The sequence below is a fragment of the Propithecus coquereli genome, unplaced genomic scaffold (genome assembly GCF_000956105.1).
Source record: "Propithecus coquereli isolate 6110/MARCELLA unplaced genomic scaffold, Pcoq_1.0 Scaffold149, whole genome shotgun sequence".
NCBI classification, from domain to species: Eukaryota; Metazoa; Chordata; class Mammalia; order Primates; family Indriidae; genus Propithecus; species Propithecus coquereli.
In genome coordinates, this window is record NW_012139302.1 from 2,418,398 (window position 1) to 2,439,002 (window position 20,605).

The 20,605-nt window shown below is 39.0% G+C and overlaps 1 protein-coding gene across 4 annotated transcripts in view; it reads left to right on the forward strand.

Annotated features, from left to right (window-relative positions):
* The window catches only part of APP (amyloid beta (A4) precursor protein), a 269,005-nt gene that overhangs the window by 226,765 nt on the left and 21,635 nt on the right, over positions 1 to 20,605 (forward strand). For all 4 annotated transcript variants that reach the window (XM_012640140.1, XM_012640141.1, XM_012640142.1 and 1 more), the window contains one exon: positions 15,234 to 15,455. In XM_012640140.1, the coding sequence (XP_012495594.1) occupies positions 15,234 to 15,455 (222 nt within the window). The remainder of the gene's footprint in view (positions 1 to 15,233; positions 15,456 to 20,605) is intronic.

The window sequence follows — 20,605 nt, forward strand, 5'->3', positions numbered from 1 at the left end:
TTAAACTTTTTTACTTCTTAAAGTATCTCCTTTAGTGACTTGTGGTAGAAATCATATGCCTTCTCCTCTTTTGTTGCTCCCAAAATGAATAGACCACATACTTCACATAATTGGAAATATCCCAGCACATGGGGAGTTAATGTTTGGATTTTTCCCTCGGTCTGTTGTGACACAAGATAGCAAGGAAAGCACTGGGCAACTTTCTTGCCAAATGGTCATAAAAAGTAAAGAAAAAGAAAAGTCCCAAAGGTCAAATATGCTCGCAAGGCCTGAACTAAGTCACATCTGAAATACATCACTTCCTTGTCATTTCTGTGAAACAGGAAGTGCAAGAAATTCCTTGCACATCCCTGGTGAACCATTGGTAATATACATAGTTCTTCTCATCTTTAGCTATCACCTTTTCAAAAAAAAAAAAAAGAAGAAGAAGAAATAAAATATAATGCCCTAGAAAAAGCTGTTCTGACCTTTGCTCTTTCTTTTGTCTGGGTATGACTAGCTGGGTGCATTAGTCTGCTAGGGCTGCCATAACAAAATACCAAAAGTACTACAGACTGAATGGCTTAAACAACAGAAATTTATTTTCCCCAGTTCTGGAGGCTGGAAGTCCAAGATCAAGGTGCCAGCAGGTCAAGGTGTCTTCTGGGGAGACCTCTCTCCTTGGTTTACAAATGGGCACCTACTCACTGTGTCTTCACATGGCCTTTCTCAGGGAAGACAGATCTCACTTGTCTCTTCCTCTTCTTACTGGGACACCTGTCCTGTTGGATTAGGGCCCCACCCTTATGACCTCATTTAACCTTATACTTCTTTAAGGATCCTATCTCCAAATACATTGAGGCTTAGGGCTTCTACATATGAATTTTGGGGGGAGACAATTCAGTCCAAAACAGTTAATAACTAAATCATGCATTTGGATAGGTCCAAGGTACCCCCTCTTTATCATTCCTCAACCACTGTGTAGTGTACATGGCTTCTTTATCCTAAAACAAGTCATGGGAGACATAAAAGATGTTTTTCTTGGTGCTGCACCCTAAGGCATTGAAACCAGGCTTTGCTTTGGCCACTTTCGCTCTGCCTTTATGAACTTCAAATCCAAGACCTCCTTGATACATAAAGAACATGTATTTGGCATACAGACATTTGACTCTTATCTCTTAGTGACTAAAGCCAGGCATTCACAGTGTTAAAGCAGGAGGACATGCTAAATTGTATAACAAAGTATAGCATGACAAACCCATAACCAAGTGTTGTTAGCCATGTTTTCTCATTTTGAAGCCAAAGGGTCACAAATAACCTAGATATTGTTACTAAGCACTCATTCCATAAAATATTCCATTTTTATGTCATTATGTCATTCAGATTTCATACAAGAATAAAAGAAAAACTTTTAGACTACTGGAGAATTTTTTGTGTTTAAGACCCAATTTGTCAAATATGGGCCCTGAGTTAAAATAGATGTGCTAAATTTTATAGATGACTCCAGCTGTCCCGACTTCACTATATTTAGTTGCCACTCATAGGTAGGACAGCAGACTTCGTTCTGGCATTGGAGATGGTTTTCATCACCCTGGGGTTTGCAAAACCTGAAACCCGCCAGGCATTTGCCATGCATTTTGTTGCCAGGGACAGCTCAGCTTCTGGCTTCTCAAGAGAGGAAATGACATAACCTCTGTGTTTACAAGGTGTTTGAAACTGAAGCCCTTCCACTTCCTTGCTGAGTTTGAGGATTAACCTGGCATCCAAATTATTCCTGTGGTTTTATCAGGATAAGATGGGCAGCCATTAATGGTCAACAAGGGAAGTGGATATGCTCCCCATGGAAGGGCGCTGGAAGAGAGGAATGGAGCTAAAACGTTCTCAGGTGTTTGGAGGGAAAACATCTCTGCACTAACAGGGTTAGAGTGTTAGATCATAGAGCTCCTGATTCTTCTCCTTAATCTGCCTCAAACCAGTCTTGAATAAAGCACTCACTACAAAACCACATTTCACTCCAGTGATTTTATTATAGCCAGAAATTCTTGTCTTATCAACACACGGTCATTATAATATTCATTTACATGGGCAGTATGTTAGTTTCCTAGGGCTGCTGGAACCGATTATCACAAACCATGTGGCCTAAACCAACACAAATATATTCTCTCATTATTCTGGAGGCTAGAAGTCTAAAAGCAAGGCATTGGCAGGGCCACACTCCCTCTGAATGCTGATGGGGAGATTCTGTTCCATGCCTTCCACTCGCTTCTGGTGCTGCTTGAAATCCTTGGCAATCCTGGGTTTATAGATGCACCATTCCATCCTCCACCTTTGGCTTCACGTGGCATTACTTTCGCATGTCCCTGTTTCTGTGTGTGTCTTCTCTGTTGTGATTAAGGACCATCCTACGCTCCTGTTGGATTAAGGGTCCATCCTACTCCAATATGACCTCATCTTAACTTGATGACATTGGCAAAGACCTTATTCCAAATTAGGTCACATTCTCAGGTCTCTAGGGTTAGGACTTCATCTTGTGGGGGGGACAGTTCAACCCATAACAGGCAGTTGTATTTTTTTTCTTACCCTTGACTTCTAAAATCTGAAATATTGTCCAAGATTCTTTTTCAAACACTATCAAGTTTAAATCTAAGAACTACATGACTTAAATTTATGACCTCGTCATTAAAAAAATTAATTAACATATTTAATTGGTACCAAATTGTAGAAGGCTTTAAATGCTTTGCATTTGCTTGAAGCTGATTAATGAGTAAATGTGTAAACCATGGCTGTTTTAATTAGCCAGGGTTAATTAATGTTTACCACACTTGGAAGATGAAAAGACATGTATAAATGCACTATAATGTGAATTATTTTTTAATTTGTTGTTGAAACTTATAGTGTATTCAAATAAGGATTGCTTACATCACACTTTAAAAAGAGGTTAATTAATGGGTACAAATACACAGTTTGATAGAAGAAATAAGACCTAGTGTTTGATAGATCAGTGGGGTTAACTACAGTTTACAATAATCTATTGTATATTTCAACATAGCTAGAAGAGAGTAATTCAAATGTTTCTAACATAAAGAAAAGACAAATATTTAAGCGATGGATATCCCAGTTACACTGATTTGATCTTTGCAAGTTACATGAATGTATTAAATTACCACCTATAACCTGAAAATATGTACATGTATTATGTATCAATAAAAACATTAAATTTTAAAAAAGGATGTTGGAGAACTATGGTAAGGGCTCTAAATTTTGAGGTGCTTTAATTACATGTTATGAAGATGATCGTGCTTTAATATTGTATATTTAGAGAAAGGTAGTTACATTTTTAAATCTGACTGTAAGAAGGAAAGAGTAGAAATCTCTGAGACCAACATCAGTAACTATTTAGTATATCATAATTTAGATGAAATCCTTTTTTTGGTTTTTTTTTTTAAGTTTCAAGTTGACACTTTTTTCAGAGCAGGGTGAAGGTGAGGAAAAGCTAACTGTGCTGAGATGAAAATAACATTTTAAAAGTAACTTTTTTAAAGAAAAATTACTAGGATTTTATGTAAATTTTCACCAAAGCGTCAGGAGCATGGATGAAGTCTTGTGCTGGGACTGGGAAGTGTGGAGATTAGAAGCAGTTTGGAGGGAATGGAGTGAGATCTCCCATGTGGGGGCCATAGCTGTGCATCCCTGGAAAGCAGCTGCTCCAGGTGGTAGAACGTGTATCCATTCTTGGTGAAGGATTGGCCAGCTGGGTAATTTTCCATCCCGTTGACTGGAAGATACCTTCCAGCACCAGGATTTCCAGTTCTCTGGGTTATTAAAGCAGAGCTGGCCTCACTGATCCCACCTTCACTTCATTATTGTCTGCATGGAGGGTATATCTAAAATCAAATTAGCAAAAAGGTTGGATCTACTTTACTTTTCATCTCCTACACAATTCTCTCCTTTGTTCTTTGCAGAAAAAAAATGAAGTTTTGAAGTTGCTTTTTATTATCATCTTATGGACGCTAATATTAAAATGATTTGATTAAAAAAGTCACTTTTTATTTGGATAAGAAATACTTTGCTCTCTATAGTTCTTAATAATAACCGCCAACCAGATTTTATTGTGTTAAGCACTTCAGGTAGACACGACAAAGAATTTTCAACAAGGATATGGCATTTCATTGTGGGTGGAACTATTCACTGTCTAGCAGGATTCAATATAAGATAAATCCCTTTTGAGGAATCTAATGTGGAATTTTTTTCCAAAACACCTGCTAATATCAGGAAAGCTCCCATTTTCATTCTCATGCTGCCCTGTGGGCTGTTTAAGTAGACAGGAGCTCTCTGGACCTGTGTTTCCAATGGCCAAGAATTAGATTTTTGCCCACCTCCCTGATGGCATCTCTGCCCTATCCCAGACACAGCCTTCCCCCGACTACCCCCACCAAAGTACCCTTCTTTGTGCTCATGCCACTTCCTGAAGTACCTTTCTGATTTCATCACTCTCACGTGCATCCTCACCTGCTATGCTCTTGCCCATTTTTTTTTTTAATTTCAGCATATTATGGGGGTACAGATGTTTAGGTTACATATGTTGCCCTTGTCCCCCCTCCCCCCCAAGTCCGAGTTTCAAATATGTCCATCTTTCGGGTGGTGCGCATTGCACTCTTTGTGTATTCTTGCCCATTTTTTAATGTTGACACATCTGTTAAGTCTATTATCATCTCCAGGCTTCCCCTTCATCCCTTTCTTTTCTTTACAGTTTAGCTGTTAATGAAGCAAAGGTCACTTGACTGTAGAATTCCCGTAGTCTGGGATTTTCCTAACTGTATACTCATGGTACAGGCCAGTATATTTCTCCCACAGACTGAAAGCCCCCAGGTGTGTCTGAGCTGCTTCCCTTTTCACTTCACTTGTACCCCAGCAGCCAGAAGGGTCACAGCTCCTGGGCAGCTGGTCCTCTGTGCCTTGGCACATGCTCCTGAATCTGCTAGGACGGTGGTCTCTTCCCTAAGGCCCTGCCCTAGCATCACTATCCCAAGCCCCCAAACCCAAGCTCGTTTCTTTCTCACTCTGTCCCTACAATAGCACTTGTATGGGAATTATCTTCATGCCCATCTTTTTCTATGAACCATGAACCCTTTGAGTGAAAAGAAATTGACATCGTTTATTTCTGGCACTGGCCAGGAAGATGGTAGGATTGTGGAAGAGATGAAAGAACAAATGCATGTGTGCATGAACGAGTGAACTGACTAGTTAATGATAAAGTGGTTTGATGTTTCTTGGTTCCAGATTATTTTCTTTCAGTGAGTCCTTTCAGCTTCTCTCAGTGCTGTGCATTGTGAGTGCTCTCCTGAAGATGACACTTTGTATGCACTCCCCAGCCCCAAGTGCCAAGCACCTTCCATCCCTAGGCTTGGTTTCCCTGTACATTGTTAAAGGAGCACGTGACATTGGAAGGCAAGTTTTGGGTTAAAGAAAACATAAATAGGCTACTCTGCAGAAGTATGTAGAGGGTTTGTGTGCTTTTTAAAAATCTGCATAAATAAACACTTCAAATGAGCTATTATGTATACAAGGATGATGTGCTGTCTTCAGAAACAGGCGCCCATCCTCCGCTGTGATGATATGTATACATTTATGCTAATCTTACACACTTGCCTGTTCCCCTTATAATTATCTGCATAACTCTTTTAGGCTCTTTGAATGAAATTAACTATGTATGGATGTTGAAAATTTTCCTTCCTACCATGAGCTCACCAGACTTGCTATCCAATTCTTTACATCCTTCTAAGTATAAAATTCCATCATTTCAGCACTCATCAACATGAGTCAATTAGAATGCGCTTTCTTCGCAGCATTGCAGAGTTTTTGCTAGCTGCTGGGAGGGGTGCTGGTTCTCATTTCATTCATTTGCTTTGGTTCACCCCAGGATCTCTCTAACACAGATCAGACTTCTCTCCCGAGTTCGGGAAAGGGTGCTGGTCAGACAGGACAGTCAGGACGGTCAGGATGCTGTGAGAGCACTCCTCACCAAGACTGCCAAAGAGAGTTGTGCCCACAGCCTGCAAGCTGTCAACGGCGGTACTGTGAGCGTGTCTAGCTTAGACCTGGGCTCCCTCCCTTGCCTTGTGCAGCTGAAGGTGCAAGTTGGAGCTGAAATGTGGTCCACATGCAGCTAGGCAAGACATGAGCCCTGTATGCGACTCACTCCCCAAAGAAAGCGTGTGGCCTTCATCAGAAGTAAAGGTGATGTTTTAATCTCTACCTGCTCTCTCGTATTGGTTCAGAGCTCAGGTAGAGAAAAGGGGACACCGTGGACTGATACCCAGAAAACCCCAACACCAGCAATGAAGGCTCCAGGAGACTATGAACTCAGATTATATATAGTCACCAGAATGACTTTGCCTTTATGAAAATGTATGCAAGAGCATAAAAACTATCCTTTGAGGACATTTTTGTCCTCACTCTACTTTCTTGTCCTCACTGAAAGCATTAGCAGTTTTAAAAAATGAAATGTGGTAGATACTGGTCCTGAATATAGCAAACCTCATGTTTCATTTTCCCAATTTACTCTGTATCTAAGAACTTACTCAGAAGTAAAAACAAACAAACAGAAAAAGACTATACCAATTATATAGAACAACCTCCCAGAAAAGTGAAAAATAAGTACTGGAGAATGAAACTAGAGAAGAATTCTTCCTCATGATTCTTCTGTGTCCTCAAACTTAATAATCCTAATTTTAAGCACTGTCCATGTGCCTCAGTAACCTCGAATAATTTATTCTCATTGGCCATAGTCATAAAAATTATATAATAAAATGATGTAGAAGCAATGAAGTAATCAGTGCTGTAAAGAATAAAACTGTTAAAAATAAAACATTACTCTTGGTTATCGCTGGTGGTGGGATTGCAAATGAATTATTCCTTTTGTCTACATTTTTGGCACTGAATTTGCATTACTCGTGTAATTAATACCAACTGATTACATTTTTTTCTATAAAGGAAGAATCACAGTGAAGTCATAGCTTATGCTGCAGAGGTTAGGCTCTTAGAGACAGGTTTCAAAAGAGAATTCCACATGATTACCTTGAAAATCCTTTAGCTCAGCCGTAAAAACACATCTCTCTGTTAGCCTAAAACAGCCAGTTTTTCCTCTAGCAGTGTGAACAGACAGCTGTTTCTTGAGGTGAAGACCAGATGCAAAAATTGACTCATGTTTAGAAGATATGAGGCATCAAAATCACATTCGTTTTTATTTTTGTTTGCAGAGAATGTGTAGTTTGTATCTGCTTTGTATCTAGTCATATGATGTAATTTCGCTATAAATGGACCAGAGGAAAACATCTGGATATGTGTAGATTAATGCTCACAGTGCCTTCAGTACTACACTTTTTATTTCGATATAATTTCACACTTGTAGAAAAGTCCCAAGAATATATTACATAAAATTTCATTTTTTGAAAGTAAGTTGCAGACATAATGGCCCTTTACACCTAAATTCTTCGTTGTGTGTTTACTTGAAACAAGGACATGTATTTTTATGTATATGAATTATTGCCGCAACATAGCATACTTTTAGAGATTATTTCTACAGTGTATAAACTTGTTTTTTAGTCGATACTTTAGGTTTCTAACAACCCAGGCAGGACCAAGACCCCCTAATGTTGTTGGAAATAAGATCAGGACATTGGCACCAGTTCCACAAGTCAATGTGAAAAAGGAGCCCTTTAATCTGCTTTTAGATGCCTAGGAGTCTGACTGGCTTTTATCTTGATTTCTAACTGGTGCCACTGGTAGGTCTAACTTGTTTGATCTATGATATTTGAAAGGAAAAGGAAATGTGTCTTAAATGAAAAGGGACTTCTATACCTTCAGTCTAAGCCAGACAAGTAATATTTCAGGAAAATGTCACTTGCAATAAGGAATATTTTCACAAGTGATGTGTAGCCTTGTTTGTGTCTCCTCCGGGGACAGTTTGTTACCATAAGCGGACAAAGCATGCCTCATTTAAAAGTCTGTGGCCAGGAAACTACTAAACAAAAATAAACCCAGATTTAGACGTTGAGTATGGAGTCTGAATTTTTACTCTGGGAGATTTTCAAGATTGATAGTGTAGCTAAAAATTAGAGGGCTGACCTCATTTTCTGGAGGTCAAGATAAAAACTAGATTTGTGGGACCACATTTACTTTGTGGTAATATGTCTATAAATTTTTCCCCAGGTTGGAAAACGTGGCCATGGCATACAGGGCTATGTCACTGTCAGCCATTGTGGGTCCTAGTCACTGCGCTACATCGTGGAGGCAAAAAGATATTTGGGTTGACTGAGTCTACAGAATCAATCCACTGTTCAACACTTGGAACAGCTCAAAACCAAAAGGAGTCTAAATTATTGTAAATTTGACTCAGAGTTGGTGAAGGCCTCTGACTGCTCATGTAACTATCCTGTTCATCCTGAGGAAGGGAACTCTAGGGAAGGGGGTGGAGTGTGTGCAGAGGGGAAAGTGCTCTTGAGGATGGGCCCTCAAAATGGAAGTGAGAGGTAAGGCCTCACTTGGTTTGAGATGGGAGCGTTTCTGCTCTGCTCCACCATCTAGAAGCTCTATGATCTTGGACCTCTTACATAAGAAAAAAAAAGATAGCATTGAATTCCTTCCTTTCCCCATCTATCGAAAATATCAAACGTATGGAAAACAGGGTGCTTGTGATGATAGATGGGTTTACGCTTCTTTAATATTAGTTTCTAATCAAAGTTAAATAGCCATGTCCTCTATAAAATGGAATTTGTTATGGAATAGTAAGAAGGTTGCACTAGGAATCGGGATACTTAGGTTCGGATCCCAGTTCTGCCACTTGCTAGGTTTAAATATACTTATCAGGATGGGTGTCCGTTTGTTCAGCCATCAATGGGGGTAGGATCCCACTGTAAAGATCGTTGTGAGTATCAAATGAGCTGCTGGATATGAAAAGGCCACAGAGATGGAAGGTGTCGTGAGTGCAGTTGATCTCATGCTATTAAAGTATCATAGCCTGGCACAGTCCCATCACGGTGGAATCACAGGTGTCTGGAGTAGACATACTAATCAGAATATCCCAGTCATGTGCGGTAATCACTGGAAGACCACATAGGTTCTCCCCCAAGTCAGTATTGCAAACAGCTGCTCCAGTGAACTACAGGGAAGTCCATGCTTAGAAGGAGGCTGACACACCAGCTAGCGCTGATCTTGCTAAAAGCATCTTCAGTGGAAAAGAGCTGTTCTTCTCTAGGAAGCCCAGCAATGGAGTGTGTCCCTTGGCGCTCTCTATGCTTTGAAGTACGTTCTTTTCTTCAAAGTCTGCATAACACTGACCTGTTTCCTGAACACTTCCCTGTTCTTGCTGGTGTGTGACTTCCTACCTAAAAAATGGGCTGGTGAAGAAGGAAATCCATGACCAATCTTTCCTTTCCTGTGGCCGGTTCAGAAATGTGAACATGAGTGATCACGTCAAGGCAACAGAATGTGTTGGGTTCTAAGAACATGACTTTAAGTTTTGGAGTAAAGTTTCCTCTGGCAATTTGGTTTCTTGGCCATACTCATCTTTCATACCTTGTTCTGTTTTTGTGCTTTGTTTTGAGGCTTTTTTTTTAATGAAGGGATAACTGAGGAAGTTGTGTAATGGTGCCTTTGTGCAGCTCATGGCTGTGGTCAGCACGGTGCAGAGTGGGTCCTCTCAAACTGTAACATGCATGAGAGTTAATGTGCAGATGCTTATTCCCTAGCTCTGGGTGGGACCTGAGATTCTGCATTTGTGACGAGTTCCCAGAGGACACCCATGTAACGAGAGTACAAATAAAAGGATTCAAAGTAAAGGAACTGCAAAGACCATCCAGGCAACCTCTCGTGATTTTATGGATGAAAAACACAAGCCTTAAGGAGTTTGAGAGGCCCTGGAGAGACTAAGTATAATAAACAGCATCACAGTTATGTGCTGAGCCAAGAATCAGACATGCACAAAACTGTGATTAGAAAATTAAATCCGATCTCATAGTCCTGGTGTGGGCAAAATGCCTAAAATGGATGACAGCTGATTTATAGTGGAGCTTCCTGATAGGGAAAAATTAGTACTTCCCCTTTTACAGATACTTCCAATGCAGCTGTGTCAGGGCGAGGAGAAAGGGGGTCATTGTGTAGCGTGTAAGGGTGTGATCCTCAGGCCCTTCAGGCAGACAGATGCATAAGTAAATATTTATTTAAAAGATAAAAGTTGGATATACGTTAGATAAGATTGAAAAGAAGTTTCCTTTTTGGGGAGAGGCTGCAGATAAATATTTTTCTACCAGGAACCAGAAGAATCAGAAAATAGGAAAAATAATTATAGCAATGGTGGTTTGATCCTAGACAAAAGAAAAAATTGCAAACTGAGGGACCTCATGTTCTCACCGGTGTCCAAGTCAGACCTTGAACAGCCACATTTTACAGGTGAAGAGCTGAGATGGTACCTCCTTTATGTGAAGAAAATGTGCCTCTCTACGCCGCGTGTGTGCAGTGTATAGAAAAGGGCATTCGGTAATTATAACTGCGGCTTGTAAAAGAGAATTGATTGGTTTAACATCTATAAACTTTATTTTCTTGAAACCTAAGATATGGCCATTAAATTTTTAGGAGGAGTTTGGCTAGTGGATTAATAATTAAAAGAATATTAAATGAATTCATCTGTTTTCCGTTCAATGGTCCTTTTATTTTTGAGGCCATTTCTCTCAAAATGAACAATTGTGGTCTATTGCTTCTACAAAAACTAAATATTTTAGCCATTCAAAGATAAAATTGCTATTGTCTCTTAATGTTGCTTTCTTTAAAATATTTTCAATGATAGCTAAGTGGTAGAGGTTGTTTGTTTTTTTTTTCCGGTTTGTTTCTGTTTTATTTTTAACTGTTTACTCTTAGTAGGTTTAATGTACATCCTCCAAGCACTTTTTAAAAACCCCAGGTGGTGGGGTTCATTGTGTGTTTACTGTTTGAAATTAAATACCTCTTATCACTTAAGCCATAGGTTAAATATTATCATCATTGAATTCAGTTAAATATTTCCACTTTTAACTGCAAGGCTCAAGTGCCCTGGTATTATAAAAGAAGATATTTGACTCCAAAGGTAACTGCTGCAATTTGGGGCAATAGCAAATAGGTTTGAGGGGGAAAAAAGTCTTAGGGAGAAAATAAGCATAGTCTCTTAGTTTAATACAGCAGTTAGCAAATGTAGATGCTTAAAAGCTTTGAAAATCCCCAATATAGTCCATCAAAGCATTGTAATAAAATATTAAATTAATTCAAGTAAAAGGATTATCCATCAGGGCCCTCAATGTAGTAGAAGTGTGGTTTCCACATGAGAAGTCTCACCACATAAGTCAAAGATAAAGTCCCACTCCGGAATGAGCAATGAAATAATATTTGACTCCGGATATTTTGTCCTGGGCTCAGTTGCCCAGTGTCACTGTGTTAAGGCATTGGCAAAGCCCCAAGCCCTTAATAACATCTCAAGCTAGCTGGCTGCCTTAGATGTTTTATGATCATGAAATTGAATCCTCTTTTTGGCAATGGTAATTCATCACGTCTACCTCTTTTTTTTCCCTTAAAACCATGCTGACTTCATTGTTCCAAATAACACAGCTAGGGGAGGCTATTTCTAAATGTCCTATGTGAAATTAAGATAGTAACATGGATTTCTTCTATTTTGAACAACAAAAAAGCTAAGCGCTTATCATGCTGCCAAAAACACAATTTTTCTTGAATCTTTCATTCCTTCACTCATATTTTCTGAAAATGAATATAATAAATGAGGAAAATTAGCCACTGTGGGGCTTAACATTCTGGTGGCCATTTGGAGGAAATTTCCTGCTGACAGTAAAAGAGAAAAAACAGGAAAAGGGGTGCCCCAATCTACCTCAACCAGAAATGCCCTGGATATTCTATGAAGTACGAATGTAATATTTTCCACTGTGATAATTTCCTACTCTACCTTTTTACTGCTAAGGGCTAAGATGCATACAAGACCCACTCCAGCTGCCCATGCCTGGGAAATGCCTCTCTGGGGGACAAAAGCAATAACTATGCCATAGTGCGAGTGGCGATTAAGTCAGCTTACAACCCCGTAAGAGTGGAAGATATTACTGAAGACATTGCAACAGTGTCACGCTTACAATCTCTGATTTCTACATTTACTCTGTAAATGAGAAGTCCACTAATGAGACTGGGAGCGAGGCCCTTTTCTGATACTATGAGAGGCCGAAATAAATGAGGACAAATGCAGGGAGGTTAGTGTTATGCAACCTAAGACTTGGATTTCTGCACTGGTGCTTACTGGCCATTGGATCTCCCATCCAAGTATTAACCAGGCCCGACCCTGCTTAGCTTCCGAGATCAGACGAGATAGGGCGTGTTCAGGGTGGTATGGCCGTAGACAGGATCTTAAAAAGATTACTTCATCTCTTCCAGCCTCAGTTTCCCATCCCATCAGGATAATAATGCCTGCCTTGAGAGGAGAGTCATAGGGGAGGGGGCATTTGATCTGGGCTTTTTAAAGAGTTCATGTAATTTAGATAAGCAGAGATGGGCTTTCCAGGTAATAGGAACAGAGGACAAAGGTGTCATGGTAGGAATACATGATCCATTGTGGGGATAACGCAAGTTGTTTAGCTTGAGAGAGGTGTGGTGTAGACAGCAAGGATCTGTGAGCTTCATAGCCTTCAGCATCTGGCAAAGGAGTTGGGATTAATTCAGTGTAAGATGAGGACCCACTGAAAGGCGGGGGGCCGAGGGGAGCCATTCCTCACTATCAGGAAAAGATCTAGGAAACAGAGGAATAAAAATCAGTAAGGAGACCAACGTCTTAGTCAGTTTGTGCTGCTATCACAATACCCAAGACTGGGTAATGTATAAACAATAGCAATCTCACGGTTCTGGAGGTTGGGAAGTCTAGGATCAAGGCACCAGCAGATTCAGTGTGTTGAGGGCCTGCCTGGTCTCTCTGCTTCCAAAATGGCACCTTGTTGCTACATTCCCCAGAGAGAGCAAACCTTATGTCTTCGCATGGCAGAAGAGCAAAAAAGGACCTGAGCTAGTTCGCTCTAGCCCTTTTCTAAGGCACTAATCCATTCATGGGGATGGAACTCTCATGACTTACTCCTCAAAAGGCCCCACCACAATGAAGATGAAGTTTCAACATATGAAACTTGGGGGACCCTATTCAGACCACAGCAAGCAATGAAGAGACCATCCAAATTATCCAGGCAGAGAGTAATCACATTCCAAGGGGGAATGCAAAAGCAAATGGGAAATGGATGAGAAAATTCATAGATGGAACTTAAATGGATTTGTCAGTAGTGTAAGAAATACAGGAGTCATGCATGGTTCTGGAGGCGTCAAGCCTGTGACTGGGAAAATGGTTCTGCCAAGATTAGAAAACAGGAAAACAGAAGGGAACACCAAGGGGCCTTCAGTATAGTTTGTACCTACTAAGTTCACAGGATCAGGAGGGGGTTCTAAGTTCATATCTCTACCAAACTGTTGGAAAGATATAAATTTGAGTGGGAAGGAGAAGTCAAAGCTGGGGAAATACGTTTCAGATTCATCGAAAGGTAGGAGATCTTTAGAGTTTCAAGAGTGGGTAGGATTCCCAAAGGGGAGAATTGTAGAAAGAGATGGAAAGAGATATAAGAAGAAAATAAGAGACAAAGAGAGTGAGGGAAAAGGAGCAAGAAGATTATTCAGAGATGTCGTGGGGAAGAAGCTCAGTACTGTGTATGCAAAATAGAGGAAACATTTCCAGATGTAGAAGGAAGATAAATGATAGTAAACACCACAAAGACATCAAGAACAACATGGCCCCAGGTGAGGCCAAGAGCTCTCACATTGAGGAAGGTTCTTCTCTCTTAAGATGAATGTGTAAGCACCAATCATTATTCCAGAATATCCTCTCTTTAGTATAGTAAGTGATTAAAAGTCATAAGCCCAAGATTTATACAAAAGAAATGTCCATTTAATTTATTAAAATCAGACGTTGGCTGCATTATTAGCCTCTACCTAGGACTCTGTAAGACATGAAAAAGTTAGAAGAAATCTAATGGGGGCTTTTTATCTGTAAGGGAAAGGTCATTGCAAGCATCAAATATTGAATTTTAGAATGGTGCCACAGCTAATAGGGATATATTATAACTCAAATTAGACTTCAAAAGGCCTGATTTGCTTGGGATTCCATCATTTAAAATCTCTCGCGATAAAACTGACTTCATGGAACGTTATTAATCGCATGTATTAATGCTATTTCATCAGATTGTTTTAATAAGTATATTTGAACAGAGTGTAAATTTTTCACATAATTTTTTTTGCCAATTTAAGAGAGAATTTGAAGGATGATATTAAAATATTATAAATCAAATTTAAATCTTGATTTTATTTTCTTCATTTTCTCCAGCAATAATACTAACCAGTGACATGTCTGAAATGTTATACAGTATAATAAACTCTTAACACGAGTATGCTTGGAAAATGAGATATTCTGGTTAATCCAATATTGTCATTAACAGCACAAATGCTCTCTATGGATCTCTAATTTAAAACAATATATAACACAGAGAAAAACCTGGTAAATTTTTGGTAACATTATAGGAGATTCACAAATCTTGATACCTTGGGTCATTTTTTAAAACAGTAATTGCACTTGATACAAGGTTATGTTCTAATAAGCTCTTTTTTTCCAGTAAAAATGCATTTCGGGACCAGGCGCGGTGGCTCACGCCTGTAATCCTAGCACTCTGGGAGGCTGAGGCAGGAGAATCGTTTGAGCTCAGGAGTTTGAGATCAGACTGAGCAAGAGCAAGACCCCGTCTCTACTAAAAAAATAGAAAGAAATTAGCTGGACAACTAAAAATATATAGAAAAAAATTAGCTGGGCATGGTGGAGCATGCCTGTAGTCCCAGCTACTTGGGAGGCTGAGGCAGGAGGATTGCTTGAGCCCAGGAGTTTGAGGTTGCTTGTGAGCTAGGCTGATGCCATGGCACTCTAGCCTCGGCAACAGAGTCAGACTGTGTCTCAAAAAAAAACCAAAAATGCATTTCGGTAATCAAATTTGTAATTTGAGGATTTTCACTAGACTGCCAGCACTTCAGGTAAGTCAATGATGCAAGATCGTGCGTGTAAAAGCAGTTGAAGTCATGCCTGACAGTCAGTAAATGGTAGCTGCTGCTGCGATCGTTGTTACTTGCTAAGGAGATGGTTTGGTTTTGTTTAGATGAGCTGCTTCAGAAAGAGCAAAACTACTCGGATGATGTCTTGGCCAACATGATCAGTGAACCAAGAATCAGCTACGGGAATGACGCCCTCATGCCGTCTTTGACTGAAACAAAAACCACCGTGGAGCTCCTTCCCGTGAACGGCGAGTTCAGCCTGGACGAGCTGCAGCCGTGGCATTCTTTTGGGGCCGACTCCGTGCCAGCCAACACAGAAAACGAAGGTAAGAGTCCCCTGAGGGAGCAAGACTATTCTGGTAGCTCTACATATATGTGTGTCAGAAAGAGAGAAAGAGAGATCTTTTTTTTTTGTTCTCACGTGGTGATTTTTTTTCTTTGATTGTAGTAATAAAATGTTTCATTTCAGTTTTACTTCAAGAAGGAAATATGGGAAGTTACTATTAGCCATTAAAATACTATTATAGCTGTGTGAATGATTCTTTACCTTTTTGCATGCTACAAAGCAAGTAAACTGAAATTTTTTGGAAAAGATAACAGCTGCATTGTATAGGTGGTAAAATCACAGTGGTAATGATTACCCAGAACACTCTCAAGTAAAAGACCTCTCCTTTCCCAGAGATCCAAGTTCGCATTCGGGGAAGTGTCACCCTTGGAGTTACCAGTCCCATACAGAGGGGGCGACCCACAATATATTATTCAAGAGGCAGTTCTACACATGGAAAATGTGTGGCAATAACATTTTCCTAATTTTTATTTTCCCATTCTTTCCTTAATATAAAACGATATACTAATAAAAGCAGATACAGAAAGAGCACATGCTGTATGCCATATATTATTTTTATGACTGTTTTTCAAATGAGAAAATGGAGGCACCAGGAGATTAAGTTCTTTAGTAGTGATTTTTGGTAGGAATTTTTTTTCAGATGCTTTCTCACTGAGAGGTGTATTGTTGCTTCTGGAATGGAAGCACTAACTTCAACTTACGTTTATAAGATAGTGGCCTAGAATGCCAGCTTCAGAGAAAACAGATATCGGTAATGAAATCAAGGAAATTACAGCTCACCGGCAGAAAGAGAAGTTTCGATAGGACCTGCATAAATGAGCATTTGACAGGCACCAAAATAGTCTTCATTGGCTACTTATGTGTACATGAAATTTCAGATTCATTAAATGTGAAAGGCAAAAATAGAGTACCATGTATAAATAAATGTAATTTTGCCTGAGATTTAAACAGTTATATGTTTAGAAAGTTAAATTTAAGGCAGCTGTCAAAATTAAGGAGCACATTGCTGTACATGTTTTTTCCTGTGATAGTTCAGAGAAGTAAGATTTTTCTGTATAAACAAATTTGTTCAATAGATGATGTACTTTTTCCCAGGGATTTCTTAGCAGAAATATCTGTTTAGCAGAGAACATCTTTTAGTATGCTTTACCATTTTTACAGGTTCAGAAGTATAAAATTACAAATGCACAAACACCTTGATTTCTAGATACTAATAACATGTTTTTCAAGAATACAGCAGGATTTTACCTGCGATTTTCTTTCTTAAAGTAGCAAATTTTGATGGTTGTTTATCTTCATCATATACCTCATAAAATGAAGTCAGTGCACTTCTCAGACTAAATCTAAACCCAATATTAGACCTTATGTGCACTGGACAAGTCCCTTTTTAAGAGAACCATTGCAGAAAATCATTATATAGACTCTTTTCACAATGGAAGTAATCACCCCAAATTGTTTCCCTAATTTGAAAAAGAGCACGTTATAGTAATACCAGCAGATACAAACAGCAGTCTTATTGATGCTATAATAATAATTAAAACTTTACCATTTATGAAAATAATTATTATTCACATAGAGGAAAAAATGTTAAGGGCATTTAGTTATCAAAGACCGAAGTAACATCCTTATTAAACTGTATTATTACTAGAGTGCTGGTTGTGTCACTTTTCTATAGTTAGATATATTTTGGCCATTTAAAATCTTCATTTAGCCTCTAATGAGAATTTTTTGGGGGAAATGTCCAATCTTATTTTGTAAATTGAATGCACACCAGATTTGCTCTTTTCCTAACAGCACACACTATAGCATTAGCCCTGAGAAACAGTCTGTGCATACACACACACACACACACACACACACACACACACACACACACTCTCTGAAGCCCTTGGCTATGGCCAAGATGCCCAGTTGGCCAAAGGCCTTGATTTCGTACCACTGGATCCTTGGTGAAGATGCAGCGATTACATCACCTAGCCCTCATCAAAAGAGCTGATATTCTTGTTAAAAAGGATTTTGTTTAAAATAAGCAAAATCTTATATAACCATATTGGAAGGCAATAGTGCTTAAGATCTCAAGAGTCTTGAGTAGTGTTTCTCTTTATTATAAGACCCAACATTCTTTTTGTAACTATTTTAAAAAGCCTCCTCAATGACCAATTTGTAAATAAAATTGGCAACATTTGGGAGGAAATCAATATAATGGACATAATTGATGAAATATGGTCCAACATGTAAGTGCTTGGGCCCAACGACTAGTGAAAACAGTGCCATAGCCAGGTGTCTGGCCCCACATGGATGTGGCAAAGTCAGAGGTAGGCTGATACAGGGGGCTGTTTTGGTTCAGGTTTTATAAGCAGCATAAGCATACGTGATATCATTTTCCAAATTAAAAACTACAAAAATGCTTTGTTTATGTATAAAATTTCGTTAGGTTCTGGGTTCACATTGTCATAAACACCTGTATATCCCGTGGGAAGTTAAAAAACCATGTAGGGTGCAGGGCAATTTTTATTTGTTGGGGTTGCCCTGTGCACAGCATCTAACATCTCTCTACCCCTCCACTAAAAGCCTTTAGGGTCCTCCCTCCCACCCCAGTCTTAGTGACAACCAAAACCACTTCCACATTCCCCACCATCTTGTAGGGTATTCAGTACTTCCCCACACTCCTAAATGATGCAGATCTGAGTTTGGGAGCTCTACTGAGCTCTGCTTTGTGCTCATGAGCAAATTACTCAGCCTCTCTGGCTATCTGATGATCTATAAAGTAAGGTTGATAATAATTCCTAACTCAAAGATATGGTATGAGCATTAAATAAGAAGGCATGAAAAAGCTCTTAGCAAAGTGCCTGGAACACGGTAAATGGTCAGTGGTAGCTTTTTTTTGTTTGTTTTTTTGATGGAACCAGGATCATCTTAGATTTTATCAGCCTGTCTCAAGATGAATCACCATATGTCCTAAACAATATATCCTTAAAATAATGGATATAACAAGCCGTACAATGAGATACAATCCTACAGTCATCCCTCTTCTCTCCTCTCCATAAACTTGTTCCTTCTTAGTCCTTTTTATAGACATTTACACACACACAGAGCTATTAAAAATATCTAAAATTCTCAAAGGATTTCCTTTCATTGTTCATGCAGTCCTTATCATCATAGCTTCAAATGCTTACCAAAAAATTTGTTGATCTTCTCCATAACAATCAATCAAGTCCAGAGGAAGGTCTGATGCCCAGGCATTCTTTTAAGTTACATTGAAAAAAATAAGCATATCACAGACAGTTTGCCAATATTATAGGCTGTTGAGTAGCTACGATTTGCCTAAAGGAATGTTTGGTCTTTGGTTTTCAGATCCATAAAATCTAAAGGAATGGGAAAACTCAAATGAAACTGTTGTTATAGAACTGTTCTCACGGATCACAAAGTGAGACAGTATGTATATTTTGCAGAGTGAAGCTGCCCTCTGGTATATTTTTCATTAGCCATAAAGAGGCAATGAGGAAGCCAATTTAAATGGTGAAATCAAGGTTAAATAATGTCTTTCATTAAACCTACAACCAATCCTTTTTAGGCCTCTCTTTATATATAAAACTGGTTTCCTGCTGGCTTCTTATTACCTAAGGCCTGGTAAAAACATTGTACAAGGCAGTGCTAGCTTGGGTCTATTACAAGGAACATCAGAACTAACAAACTCAAAAATCCCAGAGTCCCGATCATTCTATTTCTCCTCTTGCAAGGAAGGATTTGATTCAAATCTGCTGAGAGCAAGGGAATAACAGTTTGTGCTTAAATTTTACTTTAACTCTTTAAGATCATCTATTTCTTATTTTTAATTTACTAAAAAGCCAGTGTAAAATGTTTTGAATTCTCTATATTGATGAAGTCACTTTCTGGTTCAGTAAGTAAAAGTCCATTTGAAAAATTAGAAAGTATTTGCAATGGATTGGGAAATAATGCACTACTAGGTCTTGCGGATGTGTGTTCTTTTTTTGCAATGATGTCATAATTGCCTTTAACAGGAAAAAACCTTTTTTTGATAGAGCATTTTTTGAGCATTAATGCATGCTAAATCAGCTTCATACTGTTAAAGCAAACGACTGTTTAAGTCACTGAAACTATTATTGTTTAATCTTCCTAAAAAATAGAAAAGGTCTTATTACTGTTCTCAAGTAATACCTACCCAGTAAAAAAAAAAGAGAGAGAAATTTATAGGAATAATCTCCTCACTCAGAGATAACTAATGATACTATTTTGTGGTAATGACTTTTAGACTTTCTTCTATGCACATTTGATGCTTTTCAATATTCCCCTCAGTAATTGTGGTATAGCGCTTTATTACTGGTAAATTTCTCTCACATAAGTATGTATCTGTGAACCCTGGAAAAACCCTGTTTACGAGTGATAAAACTGAGGTTCAGAAACAGCGTCATTTGCCCCAAATCACAGAGAAGATAAGCAGTAGCATTAGCAGTGGACCCTAGAACTACCAGCTCTTCAGCCTGCATTTAAACCACAGGTACAACTGCTTCCCCCCTAGTCAAAGAATCATTTTCTAATGATTTAACTGTTGATACATGTGCTCAGTACCACTTCAAGGTGCCTGTTGGCCCTCATGCATGTGGTTTGGTGTGTTCTTACCTGCAACTGAAGCACCACTTGGGGCCCTCGTCACTGGGAACTTCTGAAAAAGTACAATAATACTTTGACTCACTCCGTTTTATGTGGAGTAATAAAGTTATTTACTACAGGTTGTTGCAGATGGGAAAAAAGATGAAATATAGAGAAACTGAACTTCATTGTTGAAATGTATTTGTGAGTTGCAGAAGCAGGGATGCCTTCTTCCAGTGCACTAAAGAAGTGTCGTAGAGGGTAGTCATCCTCGCGGCACTAGTCATTGCAGAATATCTAATAGTGGGAGACTTACTAAGTGCAGTTTTATAGTATTTGGGAGTTTCTGAAACAGGCTTTAAAAGTTATCTGTTCCTCACTACAATGAGAAGATAAAGATGTTTTTATTTCTGTTTTCCATATGGAGAAACAGCCTCAGAACTGGCCACTTGCCCAAGGTCATGAACACCCTGACTGTTGGGCTGGGTTTAGATGCCTCTGCTCTCCCTTCTAGCCCAC